This window comes from Dufourea novaeangliae, unplaced genomic scaffold (genome assembly GCF_001272555.1).
Source record: "Dufourea novaeangliae isolate 0120121106 unplaced genomic scaffold, ASM127255v1 scaffold228, whole genome shotgun sequence".
Lineage (NCBI taxonomy): Eukaryota > Metazoa > Arthropoda > Insecta > Hymenoptera > Halictidae > Dufourea > Dufourea novaeangliae.
The window spans coordinates 1,957,362-1,975,219 of NW_015374150.1; the positions used below are offsets into that span (position 1 = coordinate 1,957,362).

The following is a 17,858-nucleotide window of genomic DNA, read 5'->3' on the forward strand; positions in this document are numbered from 1 at the left end:
TGACAACGTGGGTATTTAGTAGAATGTATTACACGAAAAGTGTTATGGCCGAGATAGTTTTGGATACCACTGTCTAATCGAAGGATTGAAGTTCTTGGAGGAATTGTTAAATGTAAGAACAATAGCTCAGCTCGAGTTCGTAGAGGCGAAGGAATGAAAAATTCTTAGAGTAGAAATCGCGATGTCGGTCTCGCGCCAAAATGTGTACATATATCTGCCGCTCCTATTTAATTACCCTACCGAAACTACTAATTTAAGATAGAGATCTACGTACGTAGGATCGAGAAAGGCGATCGAATATCGAAGACCCCGTGTGGTTTCGGGGCAACCTAAACTTGACCTAAACTTTAGCTGGTAGATTATTTCACACTGTTCAAACGTCGTGGTTAGAACACAAGATTCGGGTCAAATTTGAGTTTCCTTTTGGGTCTTCCCCACTTTCACTACTCGATCACCGGGGATGTTCGAGGCGTTCGGTCGATCCCGTTGATACGATTTCGCGGATGGATCGAACGGCAACTGAAACCTGAATTTTTGTTAGCACAGATAATTTATTTACTTCCCGTCCCGCGGTGGGTGATAAGGTTTTCAGAATACAACGAATTTATACCCCGTCCATTAGCTGTAAGTGTACGTTTTAACGGTATTCGGGGAGAACGTTCAACCCCGTTTCAACCAACCTTCGTTTTACGGAATGTAAATATATCTTGGAGAATGAAGATCCTTCCAGTGTGTCGTGTACGATTCTGACGAGTTTAATAAATTCTCCTTTGCATTGTAAGAGAAACGTTTGTTCTGGTCTCGAAGTTATACACCCACTCCTGCCAGTGTCCTATAGAATTAACGACGTATACTTATCGATGGCGTAGAGGAACTGAATATGGAACTTATTGGAAGAATTTTGAAGTGGCTTGAATCGATCCTCAAATCGAGCCCGTACATTCGTAAAGACGAATTCTCCAGCAAAACTTCTTTCCACGAAACTTCTTTCGTCTGCCGGTCATATTTAATTTCCGATGGTCTGGGTTTCTGTATTCATCGGGACAGACCGAAAGCAATTCGAATTGCACGGTGTGTTGCTTCGCGAACTTCCAGATTGTGACCATAATTTCCTATCGGAAAACGTTTACGTGCCGCGACCACGAATACCTAATGAACGCTTCACGACCGGGAACGGGTTGCCGCGCACACTCTGGAAAACTTTTCAGTTGCCGAAACGTCTTCGAAGTTTGACGAAGTTCTGACACTTCGAAGAACGTCTGCCTAGAGAAATCTATTGTAATCCGTAACCGATTCACTCGTACGACTTGCATTCTTGTGGGATGAACTTTTGAAAATAAAGCATAATCGATGCACGGTTGTGGGGACATATACTGATTATTTATAATGATTTGGAATTTAAAATTATTGTTTCCTAAACGCGAAAGATTTCCTGATTCCAGTACATATAGATTCTAGGACATTGGATTGGTATACTTGGGACCTATCGAATCGACCAGCTGTGTTTGAAAGTTTCCAAAGATGAAATGAAGAAATAATTGAATAATCTTCACTGTGAATATTGTCTCAAGCGTAAAGATCAAAGAGGAAAATGGAGTTCGCGATGGGCTGGAGTCAGTTCAACTTAACTTTGTTGGGCGTATGGCCGGAACCAAGGAAGGTTTCGAATATTTCTCGTGCAATTTCGTCCTTGGTGTTCTGGTCAACCACCTTCGTCACGTTCATGTTCATCTGCGTGCCTCAGACCGCGAATTTAATACTGAAATCAACGAGTCAAGACGAAGTGATCGAGAATCTGTCGATCAATATACCGATCTTTTTCGCGCTGGCCAAGCAGATCGTTCTATGGTACTATAAAAACGGTAACTACAAGCGTATTCTCGAATTTTGGCTCTTATTTTATCTTCTAAATTGATGATTGATTCTACTTGATCAACGATCGATTTTTCGATATCCCTCTGATTTCAACCAAAAAAATTTTAACTCACATACACTGAAGCTTCTAATACAATTGTTCTACTAAACTTTAACTACTACAAGGAAAAGCATTGTACGATTCCTGTTTAGGCTACAATTTTTTTTTTTTTCAAATCACTATCGTTCCAGACCTGGCGCTATTGCTCAGACAAATACTGGACGACTGGTCGGAACCGATTTCGGGACCAGACCGTAAAATGATGCTGAAGACCGCGAAGCTAAGTCGAATGATATCGATCTTCTGTTCCACTCTGGCCTATATAATGCTATTCGCGTTCATCTCATTGCAAATCTGGAGTAACATGGAGAACAGCTCGGAGGCCGATCTAGGTGGGCTTCTTCATCCAGCGACCTTCCCTTACGACACGAAGAAAAGTCCGAATTTCGAGATCACCTGGTTCGGACAATTCATAGGGACGACACTAATGGCGATCTGTTACTCTTGCGTCGACACGTTTTTCGCGGTTCTCGTGTTACATTTGTGCGGACAATTAACCGTTCTCCGAGCGGCTCTCGAGAATCTAGCGAACGCGACCAAGGAAAACGATTTCGCGAAGTTCCAGGAGCGACTCGCGTTCATCGTGTGCAGACATAATCAGCTGTCGAGGTTCGTATCGACGATCAAATCGTTCGAATGTCACGTTGGTTTTCTGATTGACAAGAGAAATAAGTTTGAAATCTTTTGGAAATGATAAATGATTCACGTTTGATCTAGATACTTTGCGTTCAAGATTCGCAGTGATCGTGGAGGATTGCTTTAATTTGACGTTACTCGTGCAAATCCTGATTGGCACCGCGATGCTGTGTCTGACTGGATACCGTATGCTATCTGTACGTCTATGGAAAAAGTGGATTATCGTTTTGACGATGGAGTTGCGAAATTAAGAAAATTGTTTCGTTTTATAGTCTGTCGGTGAAGAGGACGCAGACTTGCCTGTAGTCGGTTTGATATTCTATATTTTACACGTAATATGCACGATGCTGCATTTGTTTATTTATTGTTATGTCGGGGAAGCGTTGGTTACGGAAGTAAGTAACTAACATTCTGATATTTGTTCTGTATATACGTTGATTCTTCCATGGGCGTAGCCAGTATATCAGTCTGGGGAGGTAATTTAATTTTTTATTTTTTATTTTAATTCTTTATCCCCCATGGCTACGCCTATGGATTCTTCTGGGTTCCACGGAACTCGAAATAATTTTGGTACCAATTTTTTATGTATTGATATTTGACGTAATCATTTTCGATCGTAAACTACTGAACCATAAATACTATAATATGGACTAAATAATATTACTATATTCTGTTTAATTTAGTACATCCGGAGAAACAAACATTTATGATACTATCACAATTTTCTACCTTGTTTCCCAATATTCTGTTCCACTTTTAAGAAAAAAAAAAACATTAATCACTCCCACGTATAACATAATACAAATTAATTTAAATTACAATTAAATTAAAAATAAATTAATAATATTCCAATTTCTAGAGCACCGGGCTTGGTCAGTCAACGTACGATTGCAATTGGTACGATTTGCCACCAAAACAAGCAGTCTCGTTGGTTCTTATAATATGTAGAGCAAAAGTGTCGTTTCAGATAACTGCTGGAAAGTTTAGCCCGTTTTCCCTCAAACTGTTCAGTGCCGTAAGTTAAAATTAATTAAATTCATAAAAAATGTGTAATCTACCGTGACGATATCGACGAAAAAAGATCTCTTCTAGGTTATAAAGACTTCCGCCGGATATTTGTCGGTGCTACGAGCTATGAAAACCTGAGCGATCTATAAGAAATAAGATACACCGGAACAATATACAGTAATAAAATTACTACTCACCGTTAATTCTGCATCAGCGTTCCAGTGTTCATATTAAGAACACTTTGTGAATTATACAATGCAGTACACGACATTCGATAAATATTATTTCCTGTGTATACGCGTTAATTTATCTGGAGATATTTTATAAAATTATAACAAACATGGAGTTCGAAAATTTCAAGTAATTCAGGTCTGGTGATATGATCAAATTAATAGAATGTGTACTCACGTCTTTTATCTGCGAGGAATCCCAGAACAAAATTTTGTTGACAATACTTTACACGTTACGATTGTATTAAATAAAATAAATCAGGTAACAGTATTAGGGACACAATTGTGATATATATTCTAAGTAAGCTATAAGTATACGTTTTACCAGTATTCGGGCAAACGTTCAACCCCATCCCACCGACTTTGTTTTATGGTATATAAATACACCTTGGAGCATGGACATCTTCCGGTGTGACGTGTACGATTCCAACGAATCGAACAAATTCTCATTTGAATGTACGAGAAACGTTCCTTCTGACCTCGAAGTTCTACACCCTCCTCCAGTGACTGTAGAATTAATGAGAATAAGCGATACTTATCGATGGCGTAGGGAAGAGAATGGAACTTATTAGAAGAATTGGGAAGTGGCTTGAATAAACAACGACGTTAACGACAGTTCGCGGACAAAGTTGCCATCGATTTGGCAATTTTTTTCGTCATAATGAGAGAAGAAAGAACGAAACTACGTCTACAGTTCCGTTCTACTTGACTTTCTAATATCGTATGCAAGGGGTGGTATCTTTTCTTTGCACGAGACGAGCATGCGTCCTCTAGTTGGGCTATGCGGAGCACAAGACCGGAAAGAGAATTTCGTGGGTGGTCACTTTAACGTGCAGTCTACCCGCGAGTGGTGCCTATGGATCTCGAGCGAGGTAGTTTCCCAGTTTGGTTCGGTTGAAAGTTCAAATTTATTGGAAGCGTGGTTCTTGTTCATTGCGGAGCAGAAATAATGCCAAAAATATTAACGAAGAAGTGAAAAGTCGAGATAAAATGTACAATAACTGTCATTAGAATCAAAGTATACAAAAATTTCTGCTATCTTCTACGATCTACCAACAATAATAGTTCTTCAATTTATCAATCCTTCGTATTAAACAGACAAGTTTATTTCGCGAAAACATTCGAAACAGTGGTCGCTTGTTAACTGTGATAATTTGAGAAGAAAGTTTTATAGTATCGGACGATCATTTTATAATATCAGTGGAGTTTTTTTTACAGTCATTCGATCTGTTATCTTGACTAATACGAATTAATAACTTGCTTTTGTGAGAATATGCAAGCAGAGTGTGCCCCTACGTTACCTGTGATAATAATTCTTTTCCGTTAGCAAAGTGTTCGATTGTACCAACGCGAATAAATACGCTGCAAAGCAATCGAAGGATATCCCTCAAGTAGTTAACACTTCGCTACTCTGACGATTTTACAGATTTAGCAGAGGCTCTCGGATGGAACCGTGTAAATATGCTCATAACTGGCGTCTGGCCAGATCCAGAGACAAGGAATGGCCGATCAGGGGGCTACAGAGCTTTAATATCCTGTTCCTGTATTATGTCCTTTATTGTTATGCCGCAAACCTTGAATTTGTTTCGACTGGACGGAGACCTCGAACTGATTACCCAAACCCTGACATTGGCGCAAATCCCTGCCCTGAATGCAGTCATAAAAATAGCTTTCGCTTGGTATCGTCAAACAGGTAAGACCATGAATGAGAATACGCAATAACACGAAAATTATTTGAAGCCAACTTCTTACAATTTATAACAATTTGATAATTGAATGACCGTATCGAGAGTAAAGTAATTTTTTTTCGAGATCTACGTACTATTCAGATATTCATATAACATGTATTTCTTAGCTAACAGTTAACCAATATTCCTAAAAGCTTCAATCATGTTCAACAAGTGTTCTTAGGGTTCAAGTGGCCAATTGTTAAAACGCTAATCTTCCTTTTTAATTAGTCTGGGCAATTAATTCTGAAGAAAATTTTCATTTAATATCTTAATCTCACCGATAAATAAGTGATCTATGTGTATACGAAGATCTTCAGCCCCTCGTCAAGTCTTTCTACGACGACTGGTACACCGTGAGGACCGAGGAGGAACGGGAAACCATGTTGAACCACGCTAAAGTCACGAAGAATATATCCATCTGTTGCACCATCCTAACCCAGACTATGGTTACCGCGTACATCAGTCTCCGTTTGTTCGAGATACTAACCAGCGACTGGAACGAAGAATCGCAACACCGTTTAGTAATCTATCCTGGCTTCTTTCCGTTCAACGTAAGACCAACGTTGATCTGCATACTGATCAACATGGCGCAGGTTTTTGCCGCTTACTGCGCTAGAGAAGTTGATGGAAGAAACGAACGGGCCAAGAAAAGCGTACGAGAGAGAGATGGAGTTAGTTTGGATCGTGAAAAGACACGAGCATCAGAACTGGTGAACAATAGGCTCCTATTTTTGAGGCAGAATCAATTGACTTGCTCGAGGCCACCTTTCCAAAATGGTCTAAGATTGTTGTAGACCTATTTTATCAATTTAGTTACCTATTTTATTATGTGAAAAAGTTATATTACTATTTATCGACTTAGAATTGCTCTAGTATTTTTTGAAGAATAGTGTGGGATCAATATACCTAGACTTGCTAACAAGAAAAGGGGGAGGCAGAAAATTAAAATGACTGTGAGAAATTGATATATCGTGGATGATTTTTGACCGAGAACATTGATTCCTTATATCATTACTTACAAGTATACGTTTAGTATTTGCTGCGAGAGAAATATTAAAGTATGTTAGTATAATGAGTCTATGGTGGTCTTGAGCAGCCAAGACATTCTATCTCTATCTTCCCGCAACAAATACAACGATGAACATTTTCTGTTTCACCGAAGGATGGCTGCTAGTATCGAGAAGTCTTTCAATAAACTCCTACTCTTACAAATGCTGCTCTGCACTGTCGAAATATGCTTTCAATGGTTTTTATTTTTCTCTGTAAGTTACCTCGATTGATTACCAAAGTGATGCTAATTGTTCATATTAATTTGTGATTTCTAGGTTATAATGAAGGACGAAAACGGATTGTTAAACTTTCAAATGGTGTTTTTCGTGCTGTTCGTGGTATTCATTACAGTCCATATATATCTTTATTGTTATGTGGGCGAGTTACTTCTAGTCGGAGTAAGTATCACTTTCGGTTTTGATGGAATCAGTAGATTCGTAAATGAGTAACGCGGTTCCGATATGTTGTCTCAGTATCAATGAAAATGAGGGAGCGAGCGTATTCTATACGATCTCCGTTTCAATGTTCATGAATAAATATTTGAAAACTATTTCCATCTTTCATGTATTAATTTATAAAATCGATCGAAGTTCTGTATCCATAAGGAAACATCCGTGATCCCTCGAATAAATCGGAAAGGTGTCGAATGATTCCACACTTGGAGATAGATTTGAAAGGCTTTGCAAATCACACATTGGTATCTGTAGGATCACGTAGCGTTGTTTCGACGTCCAACAGTCTCTCACAGATCCATAATGTTGTTTGGGGCTGTTATATCCAGGGGATGTATCACGATGATGCTCCAAAGGACGACCTCCTTACAGATACCAAAAGTGAGTTTAACGAATTGACATTGTACTGACTTCAATTGCTGTCCAAGTAAGGTCAAACGACACTTTTACGAACCACACTAGGGATCCAATTATAGTTTCTCCTATAGATCCAGAATATGACCCATGTGAAATACAATAAATAAAGAAAATTATTTTCATAAAAAACACAATAAATATGATAAATACATTACAAGATACAAAAACACATTGTTGAAATGATTACGAAAATTGAAACTCAAAGAAAGTACATGGTCTCAATCGCTGTGTATTTCAGGGCAGTAGTATGGCCATTTCCGCGTACAACACAAGCTGGTACAATGTCACACCCGCAGAAGCCAGGTGTCTCTTATTCATCATGCTAAGATCTACTCGACCACTGTGTTTGACAGCTGGCAAATTCGGTACCTTCTCTATGGAACTGTTCAGTTCCGTACGTACAGGTTCACGATCACCATCCACGAGTCTACCACAGTGGTCTAAACTAACAATCGATACTCAAATAATACATTTTTGATTTCACATTCTAACTCCATTCCCTAACTCGATCCTCTAACTTCATACTCTAACTTCATGCTTTAGCTCGGTAATGGCGAACCTTTTTGAGAAGTGGGTCAAATCGTGTTCATTATTTTTTTTAATCCTAGCCCTTGGGTCACTAAGTCAGCGGCGTCACTTTGAAAGGGGGGTGGGGTGGGGTGTGCGTGGTAAAAAGAGTAATATTTTCGATTGTCTGTTCTCTCTTTTATGACATAAATAATAAGTTTATGAAAATCAACGCGTTGGTCATTTAAAAAACCTTCGTGGATCAGTGTCTGACCCGCGGGTCATAGGTTCGCCACCACTGCCCTAGCTTCATACTCTAACTTGATACACTAACTTCACACTCTGATTTCATACTTTGACCAGATAGTCTAATTTTATATTCAATTGCTTTTTGGTGAAAAAGTACGGAGTCAGAAGGATCACCGATCTCGTTTCAGGTGATAAGAACAGCAATGGGATATCTATCAGTACTGCTCACAGTGACTGGAAGTGACAACTGAACAACACCATTAGACAAATCTAGAGATTATAGTCGGAAACAGCAACGTACGTCTGGATCCTCGTAGTCATAGGGACAGACCGAAAGCAATTCGAATTGCACGGTGTGTTTCTTCGCGAACTTCCAGATTGTGGGTATAATAACTTCTTATCGGAAAACGTTTTCGTGTCGCGATTACGAATACTCAATGAACGCACCGCGACCGGGAACGGGTTGCACTGACAATCTGGAAGTTTTCTGTTGTCGAAATTCGGTGAAAATACGCGGACACATTGTAGAACGTTGTCCCAGAGAAATCTAGTCTGGTGATATGATGAAATTAATTGAATACGTACTCACGTCTTTTATCTGCCACTGATTTTCCAATATTTTAATGGAACTTTCGAAAATCGAGAAACAAAGTAGAAAATAAAAATGCACAGCGACCACCGAGTAACTACACTTTTGCGAAACGAGCGTGAAATTTAGTTGAATTGTTACAATAAATAAATGAGCTTAGATTTCACAGATTTAGAAAATTACTATAGTCGATTATTACACGACACGATAGAAGATTTTTAATGTACGATAACGCGAAGACATCTTATCACTACGAATGCCCACGAACGACTGACCTGGGTGAAATATTCGTAACTACCTCACTTCTAGTTGCTAGGGTGAAACATGGGTGAACACAAAGGACCCGCAGATGTTTAGAACCGTTCAAAATATATTTCTGTAGCGTCACTGTTTTCGGTGCCACTTCGTTATTATTTCCCGACTCGAAAGAAATCATCAAAACATCACCTTACTTCCTACGATCAATGCGGTTCTTATTATAAATTGAAGATTACTTACTTAAGATACCATAAACAGTTGTATACATCGGATGAAGTATTGTTATTTCTTCACCATAACCATTCCAAATTTTTTGTCCTCGTGCTTTGGTTCATAATTTATACAAATCACTTTCGTCGTAGTTTCCATACTGTTTCTATACTGTATCAAGCGTGACTGAATTTTAGGACAATCGTAAATATGTAAGAAACTGTATTCTAGTATCAGTACTCTCCACTTATGCGAGTTCTTGAGCGCAGACGGGAGACTATGATCCCTACGATTCGTACTGATCTATAGCCGATTCACGCGCAGCAGTACCACCTTCCTTGGGAGAGCATGCGCGAGAAACGATACGAGCGTTCTGAATAAGAGAACAGCCAGGCATTTACTTACTGAAAAAGGGCTCTCGCGATGGACGTTAAAAAAGGTCTGTACCTCGTCGGATGATTTTTCCAAAATTTTTTCGTTACTCTGTTTCTTTAATATTCATCAGAATTGACGTATGTGTACGGATGGAACCACTACACGATGAGATTCATTGGTATATGGCCGGACGAGAGGAAATGGAATCAAGCCTCGAGCTATTTGGTATTGACACCTATTCTCATGATGCTGTGCTTCGTTTGCATCCCGCAGACGCTCAATATCCCAATCATTTGGAAGGATCTGTATCTGGTGGTCGAGAATTTATCGGTGGCAAATATCACGATCACGATCGCGCTGCTGAAGACAATCGCGTTTTGGTTTAATGGTAAACGTATGTATTACGAACTATACGGTTTCTATGGTTCCGTTGGAATCGTGTCTGCTGTTCTCTATAATATCATCGTCAGTCCCCAGCGATGTGTCTATAGAAAGGTATATCTGTACCAAGGAAATATAAGGTTTCCAAAGCGTATATTTCCCACAAAAAAAAAAAACGAAAAGAATTAAATCTAAGTGATCGAAGTAAAAATCGTATCGATAGAAAATTGATTATTATAAATTCGTTGACCGTCTTTTAGGGTCAACGGAATATAATATAAATTGGTTAGTTACCTGTCGAAGGCTTAGGGTAACTTGAAGTTCCCAAAATCCCTAATTTCTCACTAGATACATTTTTCTTAAATTCCTATAGGTCTCGAATTTCTTTGATAAATCTCAAACATTACATTTTATCCACCCAAAACATTGTCCTCGAGATGGGCAGTCTATATTTCTATGTCTATGGATCCATGTCGATCGGTTTTCTTTTCCCTCCTGTTTTGCAAGCATTGAAATCCTTACTGAGATGCATGTCCCGGGATTGGGCCAGCGATGTGAAGCCCAGTGAACGCGAGATCATGATGGGGATCGCTAGGACTACGAGGACAACGATCATCAGGAGTACTCTGATGGTCAATGCCGTGGTGGGGTTTTACTGCTTCCTGCGATATTATTCCGTTAATTATAGCGAAAACAAATTGCTATTTCGTGGATACTTTCCGTACGACCAAACCACCAGCCGGAATATTTTGATGACCGCGTTCGGTCAGTTGATCGCAACGCTGTACGCGGCTGCTAGTTATACGGCGGTGGACACTTTCGTCGCCATGTTGGTCCTCCACGTGTGCGGTCAGCTGTCCATTTTGAAGCAAGACATACTGAGTCTTCGGGAGAACGGGGAAGAGAAGATGCAAATCGCTTTAGGGAGGATCATTAGGAAGCACGTGTACCTTAACGCGTTAGTATTCGGAGAATTTAATTATTCGACTCGGATCTTTTTTGACCCGACAGTTTTTTCATCTCTTCTTTTTTGTCGATTCCTTCGAAAAATTTTGTGGATACTAGTAACTATCGTAATATTTTTGGTTTTATTTGTTGGACAAACGGTTACGGTTTACACTGAATTTTAATTGTGTAGACTAGATTGATTTGGCTTCTGTGAAAGTAGGCAGGTTAGATCGTAGTGTGTGTGTGTCTCTGTTGAGTCGGTTTGAACAGGAGAAATGGATTTTCTCGGTAAAGGTTCGTGGAAACGATAGAGAAGTGCTTCAACATGATGCTACTGCTTCAGATGCTCGGTTGCACCGTGCAACTGTGTTTCCAGGTTTTCCAAGCTATCATGGTAGGGTGGATACTTAATTCTTTTTTTTTTACATAAAAATGAGAAGGGAAGGAATCTAATGAACAATTTTGATTGTAGTCTTTGGGCGGTGAAGAAAAATGGATTGCAATTTTTCAAATCTTGTTCCTGGCACTCTACGTAGTTTATGTTACATTGCAGTTGTACTTGTACTGCCATGTGGGAGAGAAACTCACAGTGGAGGTATAATTAATATACACGAATGTAATGCTTAATGAAGTTTTCACCCGTCCATTTATGCTGCGAAAATTTTTATACATATAAATTTCATGGGAGTTTCTGGATGAAAATTTACATATATACAATACTCGAGTTCAAGATTATTTTAATATTTTAATATAATCTTTTTAATTACTGGGAAGTCTTGATGCCAAATGCTTGTTGATGTTTTCTTTCGCATGTACCGTGACAATTTAATTTTTTCGTTAATGGATTGTTACCCGTTTGCAGAGTGCAGATATAGCAAACGCAGCGTACAACTCTGAATGGTACAATCTGTCGGCGAAGAATGCTAAATTGTTGGTAATTGTTATATGCCGAGGACAATTACCATTGCAGATTACTGCGAGGCGGTTCTTTAGTCTCACTATGGTCATTTACGCCGAGGTAAGTACCCATAAATAAATTGAACGCGATAATATCTGTAATTTCGATGCAATTTCATGCGAACAAAATTACTTTTCTTCCTGAAATACTAAAAACAAAAAAAATTAAAATACCTCCTTTGTATCGCCAACAGCTCTACTGTATTTCAGATTTTAAAAAGATCGATGGGCTACATATCCGTTCTGTACGCAATGAAGAACAAATAGAATTTCCCATTTTGATAATTTCATTCAGATTCTGCGATATTTTTCCCTTCAGAAGTGTAAACAAAACCAAAAGAAATTCCTGAAACTTTCAAATCGAGACAATGTAGACATTAAACGAATACTCGGGTACCCCTGTATTCAATATAGAATAAATTGCATAAAAGGACGAAATCGAAAGATTCTGTATACCTCGGTTTAGCGTTCCACTCAGGCCCTGTTTGCTTGCAGTAATTCGAACGTTACGTTTAACCTTATATCGAATAAGAAACCGAAACCGAATCGATATCTTTTTTTACGTTAAAAAAGACGAAAGTAGATGAAAGATACGTTGAACATAGGTAACTCAAGGCAACATGAACAAAGTTGTTGGCGAGGTAATAAAAGTATTAAGAATTAACGAGATTCCACGTTGGACGGCGTGCGGCATCAATTATGCAACGAAGGCTCGAAGATATTATTTGTTCATCCCGTAATTCCACGCCGAGGGATGCTTCTCAATATCGAGGAACCTTGGGTGCATATTCGAGCAACTTCAAGCTCGTTTTGTAGTCGATTGCTTATGGACGAGTCCGCGGACACGCGCGAGCTCGTCTCTTCTACCTGATAAATATTTAATCTGACCAACCCTCGAACCATCGCTCACGACTGTATTCTTACTACAGTCGCGAGACGGTAATTTCATCAAACTGTTGCGGCTCTTGCGTCCCTTACTTATAGTTTTCGCGTGATCAATTATGCGATCTCGCGAAGACAAGTACCTCGAGAGCAAAAATTTTTAAAAATGTAACACTCGACGAGTTATCATTTCTGTATGACCATTCATGTTTTGTAGATTACAGTAGAACATCATTTATTCGAACGTTGCTGAATTCAGGGTTCCATTATCCGAACTTCTATGCAACGACAGTAACACGTTTTACATGGATTTTTCTTAAACGTCTTATACACATGTGAATATCCTAATATTAGATTGAATGGAAAGTACGTGCGTTTTTATTTTAAATAAATTCGTGTGTATATTGTTTTTACGGAATATGATTTGGTTAATCAATGACATAATTTCCATTAGTCTCTACTACTCTTCCCCATTGTTCTACGAGTTTTTTAATACAATGCTCGTATAATTTTTGTGATACAGAGACAGCTCACCAAAAACGCACGAATTTTCCGTTCAACCCAATATAATGAATAGTGATTTTTTTTTTACCAATTTGCATAATCGGGGTCTCATTGTGTCTCACAGAAGCAAGAAATCAACAAAGATTAAATGATCTATAATAGTGAACATTAATTAGAAACTTTAATTATCGCAATAGAAATTTTTCTTTCATCTTGTTTGCATACTTGATTATGCAACTACATGCATAAACATTTGCAGTCCAGCGATTAGTTATGCATAGGATACCTAAGACTATTTAAACTTCGCTTTCTATATTTTAACCTCAGTCCTTTCCAGTCTTCTCTACCAAGCATGATTAAAACAGCATCAGGGAACTTTACTTCGCTTGGAAATAAAAATAGTTATAGATAATTATGTACGTATCTACGTATGATTTAATTGTTTTCGACCATGAATTCTTGCAAAATCGTCTCGGTGCATCATCGTCTCGATTCGCGGACCAAGTAAAAGTTCACGAACACCGTGCTTTCACCGCTTATTTCCGTTACCGTCGAGGAAAGAAAGTGCTCGAAAGACACACGGAGGACCCTCTAATAAATGTTATTAACGATTGTATACTACGCGGGTCAGCGCCACAATGGGAGAAAACAAGGAGACATTGGCCAACCCACGGTTTGATGCACACGAATGACAAACGAGCCGGCTTCACGGTTTGTTGAGGTTGCAAACCGTCTTATAAAAATGACAGTTCGCCAACTCAGCGGCGTCATTTTGGTTCGTTCCGTTAAGAACTTGTCCTTTCTTTGAGGGACTTATCGTCGATTAATCTATTATCCAGAACTTTATTTACCTTATAAGGTTATCGAGTCTCCTGATAGTTCGAGACATTGCGTTATAGTGTTCGTAAAAGAATTGGTTTGAGAATATATCATAGTTCGGTGGTGAAGGATGACCGTAAACGCGACATTTTTGATAGTCTTGGCGTTGGTGATGTACGGTGCTTTAGCACGGAACACGGACAGCAAACAGGATTTTTTTAATGACGCGTTCAACAAGAAACACGGTGGTTCTATGCTGATGGAGATCGCGAAGGAGCTTGTGCAGAGATCCTCGACCAGCAGTCAAGTAAGTACATATACATATACAGTTGATTTATGAGGAATCAAACTGAATGGGCGAATCAAAATATTCTTGTGCCATAGGTGTTGAATCTGAATCTATCGAATTTGCTATTGCTGCTGGTACTGAAAGCGGTCGTATTTGGGGCTGGATATTTGGGAAACCATGGACACAAAGGACGCGATTTGGAAGAAGGTTAAAAGATAATGGAACACCTTTATGTTAGTTACTACTGTCGAGGCTTTCAGGTGTAAGTCATGGGAAAAATTATGAAAATTATTAGCAAACACCATCGGGGGTGGAATTACAAACTGATGCTGATGTGTATTGCGTGGTGGTTTACTATTAGAGTGTACCTCGTTCAAACAGAAATTCTGATTGGTTAGCTGACCAATTGATCCTGATCTTACATCAGAAAGCCTCGAAAACAGTAACTCATTTTCTGACGAAGGATCATAGAAGCGAGAAATATCTGATAAAAGTACCTTCAATTATTATCGATGCGTTTCTTTTTGCAGAAAATGTTGTATCTGAAGGTGAAATCGCGTTGGCTTTGGGATACTTGATGGGAGACACGTGTTTGTATAGAGCAGCCTGTGAAGAGCCAGACGTGGCGAAGGAATATCTTGGAGCCGCGGAAATGATCATCGAAACGATGAAATTATTGCCACAGTGAGTGATTTTTTTAGGTAAAAAGAATGTTACATTTTACTTTCTTGAGTGTTTCGAGTGCAATGTTTTGCAGAAATTCTTCTGTCGACGGGAAGTACGAAAAGACAATGATGGAATTCCGGAAGGCCATCGAGCATGGTGTCACGGATGGCTGTCCGCCCGAATATACTTGTAAAAAGGAAAATATCAAGAACTTTTTAAGGGAGGGGTTAAAATGAATCGCCATGATAAATCGTTAGAAATAAGAATAAATCTAGAAAGAAGTTGAATGAATAAATTGTAATTCTAAACTGAACATACAAATTCGTGTCACCTTTCTCCTTGTAATTAATTCAGAAGTCTTCGAAGTTCAAAGTTAATAAATTGTAATTGCATAAAGTCTGCAGGCTATATGTATATTACCTACAGTTTGAAATTACTTGTGAAGTACAGAGTAACTTCACGTGATCGTTGTGAGATGTCGGTTCGGAGTTCGAAATCCAACCAAACCTAAGAAACGACAAGCGGCGCTGACAATCGAGTTTTGATTTTCGCCTATTCACGCCGTTTACGCGTATAAACAATTTTTTCCGCCCGAAGTACTACAGTATTTGTGGTCACCATTGAATGAAGGATGAGTTCAATAGGAACAGGGGTAACTATTCCGTCGATTGATTTTAAAATTATCTGTGAAAAAATCATTAATCGTGAGTAAGATCGTAACCTAACCTATACGGTGATTTCAGTATGACTTGTCCGCCTCTCAATTTTCACCGGACGGACGTGTGTTTCAAGTTGAATACGCCCAGAAAGCTGTTGAGAATGGAGGGTAAGACTCTGTGCAAGACTTTTTCACATGTTCCTTTAATATTTCTTTCGAATGTTACCTAACCTCTCCACAATTTTTCACTCATTTATTATGGATCCAGTATATTTTATTCGTTAGTACTTCTATTGTAATTGCTCAGTGGATGTAAAGAGAAACTTACTAGTTTTTTTATTAATAAAAATTCCAATGAATCGAATAAAATTCTGTTTAACACTCGTTCATGATTAAGCAAAAAATCATTAATTCTTTGTTTTTATATACATATAAATATTACATCATCTTTTTAACAGGACAGTGATAGGTTTACGTGGAGAGGACGGTATAGTATTCGCCGTCGAGAAGATAGTTACATCCAAGCTCTACGAGCCTGGCACCAACAAAAGGATATTCAACATTGATGCACATGTTGGTATGGCAGCCTCTGGCTTGATCTCTGATGCTGGCCAGATCGCAGAGACTGCCAGATCCGAAGCATCCAGTTACAGATCGCAATACGGAATACCTATGAAAACGACGGACCGGTAATGTACATGATCGATCCATCCGGCGTGTCTTACGGATACTACGGTTGTGCCATTGGTATGTACTAATGTCTATACAGTTTGTAGTTACTAATATATCAGTTGTGTTCTAATATTTCCTTTGTATCGATACCTCATAGGTAAAGCAAAACAGTCTGCAAAGACTGAAATTGAAAAGCTAAAGCTTTCCGAAATGAGCTGTAACGAATTGGTGAAAGAAGCCGCGCGTATTATCTATTTGGTTCACGACGAGCTGAAAGACAAGCAATTCGAGCTCGAAATGAGCTGGGTAGGTAAACACACGAACGGAAGGCACGAGCGTGTGCCATTAGACATTAAGTCCGAGGCGGAAGCTAAAGCGAAGCAGGCGATGGCGGAAGATTCAGACAGCGACACGGAGGACATGTAAATCGATAACAGTGTCCCGATTACCCCTTTTTGTATTTGTAAGTTAATTAATTTAGGTGCGTGTGAACACACTGCTGTGGAAAATTTTCTGTCTACGAATGAGCCCAATAAAAATTGCTGTCTGTTGTTTAAGAAAATAGAACATGTGTGTTTCCTCATTTCTCGTCTCCCAATTTAACGAATGTCACGTTGAAAAAAAAAAGAGCGGTGTTATACAAGTATGCTTAAGCAATGTGAGTTTTTATAACGATCACGGTGACGTAAAGTTTTTAATCCGTGAATAGAAATCGGGAAATCGTTTTTCCCGTTTGTTTCGCGTTGCCTTCTATTGCACCGATTTATTTACCACTTGTTACGCGCCGATATATATTGACAATAAACGTTTGTAGTAATCCACGATTAATGACTATGATCCGTTTGTGACGTTAAATGGATTTACAGATTTTTTTCTCATCGACTAACGATCTTTTCGATTCGAACGAGAGTGGGCGACCGCGTGAAAAGCTCGATGGAATGGAAAGGAAAAAATTGATAGTGACTAATTCGAAGATTATATTGCCAAATGCTTTTGGTTCGATGTCAAATAAATAAGAAGGTTCTCCGTTAACGAGGATTAATCTACCCTGGAAGTAACCGTAGAAATCAATGATCGTAGAATGAAATGATCAAAGTTCGAAACTATACGAAGGTTTTCGCGACAGCGATAACATAAATCATATACCGCTTACGAGCTCGAAGTTGGAAACAAGAGTTCGACAATCAAACAACATCCAAAACTGCGAGGCCGGCCGAATCCCGTGTGGGAGTGTACAAGAATATTTTCCTGCCGAAGAGACGGAATGTAATTATCCTTGTTATCGACTTGCGCTCTGGTGCAGCGAACGTCGGATGAATTTATCAGCAAAACTTTCTCAATCGAACCGCCGGAAACCCGGATGTATTTTTTTCATAGATATTGTTCCCTTGTATAA

General features: G+C 39.0%; 5 protein-coding genes across 5 annotated transcripts; all 5 read left to right on the top strand.

Annotated features, from left to right (window-relative positions):
• The first annotated feature begins 1,591 nt into the window (after window positions 1-1,591).
• On the top strand, window positions 1,592-3,757 carry LOC107191691 (odorant receptor 13a). Its single transcript, XM_015580789.1, has 6 exons — window positions 1,592-1,862; window positions 2,107-2,584; window positions 2,709-2,808; window positions 2,884-3,006; window positions 3,471-3,626; window positions 3,704-3,757. The coding sequence occupies exons 1-6, from the start codon at window positions 1,592-1,594 to the stop codon at window positions 3,755-3,757; spliced, it is 1,182 nt and encodes a 393-aa protein (XP_015436275.1).
• Window positions 3,758-5,310: 1,553 nt separating this feature from the next.
• LOC107191510 lies at window positions 5,311-6,373 on the top strand. The gene is made up of 2 exons (XM_015580573.1): window positions 5,311-5,542; window positions 5,889-6,373. Exons 1-2 carry the CDS (start codon window positions 5,311-5,313, stop codon window positions 6,371-6,373), a joined length of 717 nt encoding a protein of 238 aa, XP_015436059.1.
• A 3,361-nt stretch (window positions 6,374-9,734) lies between these two features.
• LOC107191511 (odorant receptor 4-like) lies at window positions 9,735-12,239 on the top strand. Its single transcript, XM_015580574.1, has 7 exons — window positions 9,735-9,750; window positions 9,817-10,080; window positions 10,575-11,025; window positions 11,310-11,409; window positions 11,488-11,610; window positions 11,878-12,033; window positions 12,183-12,239. The coding sequence occupies exons 1-7, from the start codon at window positions 9,735-9,737 to the stop codon at window positions 12,237-12,239; spliced, it is 1,167 nt and encodes a 388-aa protein (XP_015436060.1).
• A 2,068-nt stretch (window positions 12,240-14,307) lies between these two features.
• On the top strand, window positions 14,308-15,368 carry LOC107191512. The gene is made up of 4 exons (XM_015580575.1): window positions 14,308-14,484; window positions 14,562-14,673; window positions 14,997-15,150; window positions 15,224-15,368. Exons 1-4 carry the CDS (start codon window positions 14,308-14,310, stop codon window positions 15,366-15,368), a joined length of 588 nt encoding a protein of 195 aa, XP_015436061.1.
• A 289-nt stretch (window positions 15,369-15,657) lies between these two features.
• LOC107191674 (proteasome subunit alpha type-3) lies at window positions 15,658-17,029 on the top strand. The gene is given in 5 exon segments (XM_015580771.1): window positions 15,658-15,784; window positions 15,876-15,958; window positions 16,249-16,462; window positions 16,465-16,537; window positions 16,620-17,029. Coding segments are annotated over 5 exon segments (660 nt in total). The 5' UTR covers window positions 15,658-15,763; the 3' UTR covers window positions 16,889-17,029.
• The last annotated feature ends 829 nt before the right edge of the window (window positions 17,030-17,858 follow it).

What these genes read in the sequence shown, in the direction of transcription:
- LOC107191511 (XM_015580574.1), top strand. An exon ending in AGGTTTTCCAAGCTATCATG is followed by an intron (nt 11,410 to 11,487) that starts GTAGGGTGGATA and finishes TTTTGATTGTAG; the next exon opens with TCTTTGGGCGGTGAAGAAAA. An exon ending in CTATGGTCATTTACGCCGAG is followed by an intron (nt 12,034 to 12,182) that starts GTAAGTACCCAT and finishes ACTGTATTTCAG; the next exon opens with ATTTTAAAAAGATCGATGGG.
- LOC107191510 (XM_015580573.1), top strand. Translation starts at nt 5,311, where the DNA reads ATGCTCATAACTGGCGTCTGGCCAGATCCAGAGACAAGGAATGGCCGA. An exon ending in CGCTTGGTATCGTCAAACAG is followed by an intron (nt 5,543 to 5,888) that starts GTAAGACCATGA and finishes GTGTATACGAAG; the next exon opens with ATCTTCAGCCCCTCGTCAAG.
- LOC107191691 (XM_015580789.1), top strand. Translation starts at nt 1,592, where the DNA reads ATGGAGTTCGCGATGGGCTGGAGTCAGTTCAACTTAACTTTGTTGGGC. An exon ending in AGACATAATCAGCTGTCGAG is followed by an intron (nt 2,585 to 2,708) that starts GTTCGTATCGAC and finishes TTTGCGTTCAAG; the next exon opens with ATTCGCAGTGATCGTGGAGG. An exon ending in CTGGATACCGTATGCTATCT is followed by an intron (nt 2,809 to 2,883) that starts GTACGTCTATGG and finishes TTCGTTTTATAG; the next exon opens with TCTGTCGGTGAAGAGGACGC.
- LOC107191512 (XM_015580575.1), top strand. Translation starts at nt 14,308, where the DNA reads ATGACCGTAAACGCGACATTTTTGATAGTCTTGGCGTTGGTGATGTAC. An exon ending in GATCCTCGACCAGCAGTCAA is followed by an intron (nt 14,485 to 14,561) that starts GTAAGTACATAT and finishes CTTGTGCCATAG; the next exon opens with GTGTTGAATCTGAATCTATC. An exon ending in ACGATGAAATTATTGCCACA is followed by an intron (nt 15,151 to 15,223) that starts GTGAGTGATTTT and finishes AATGTTTTGCAG; the next exon opens with AAATTCTTCTGTCGACGGGA.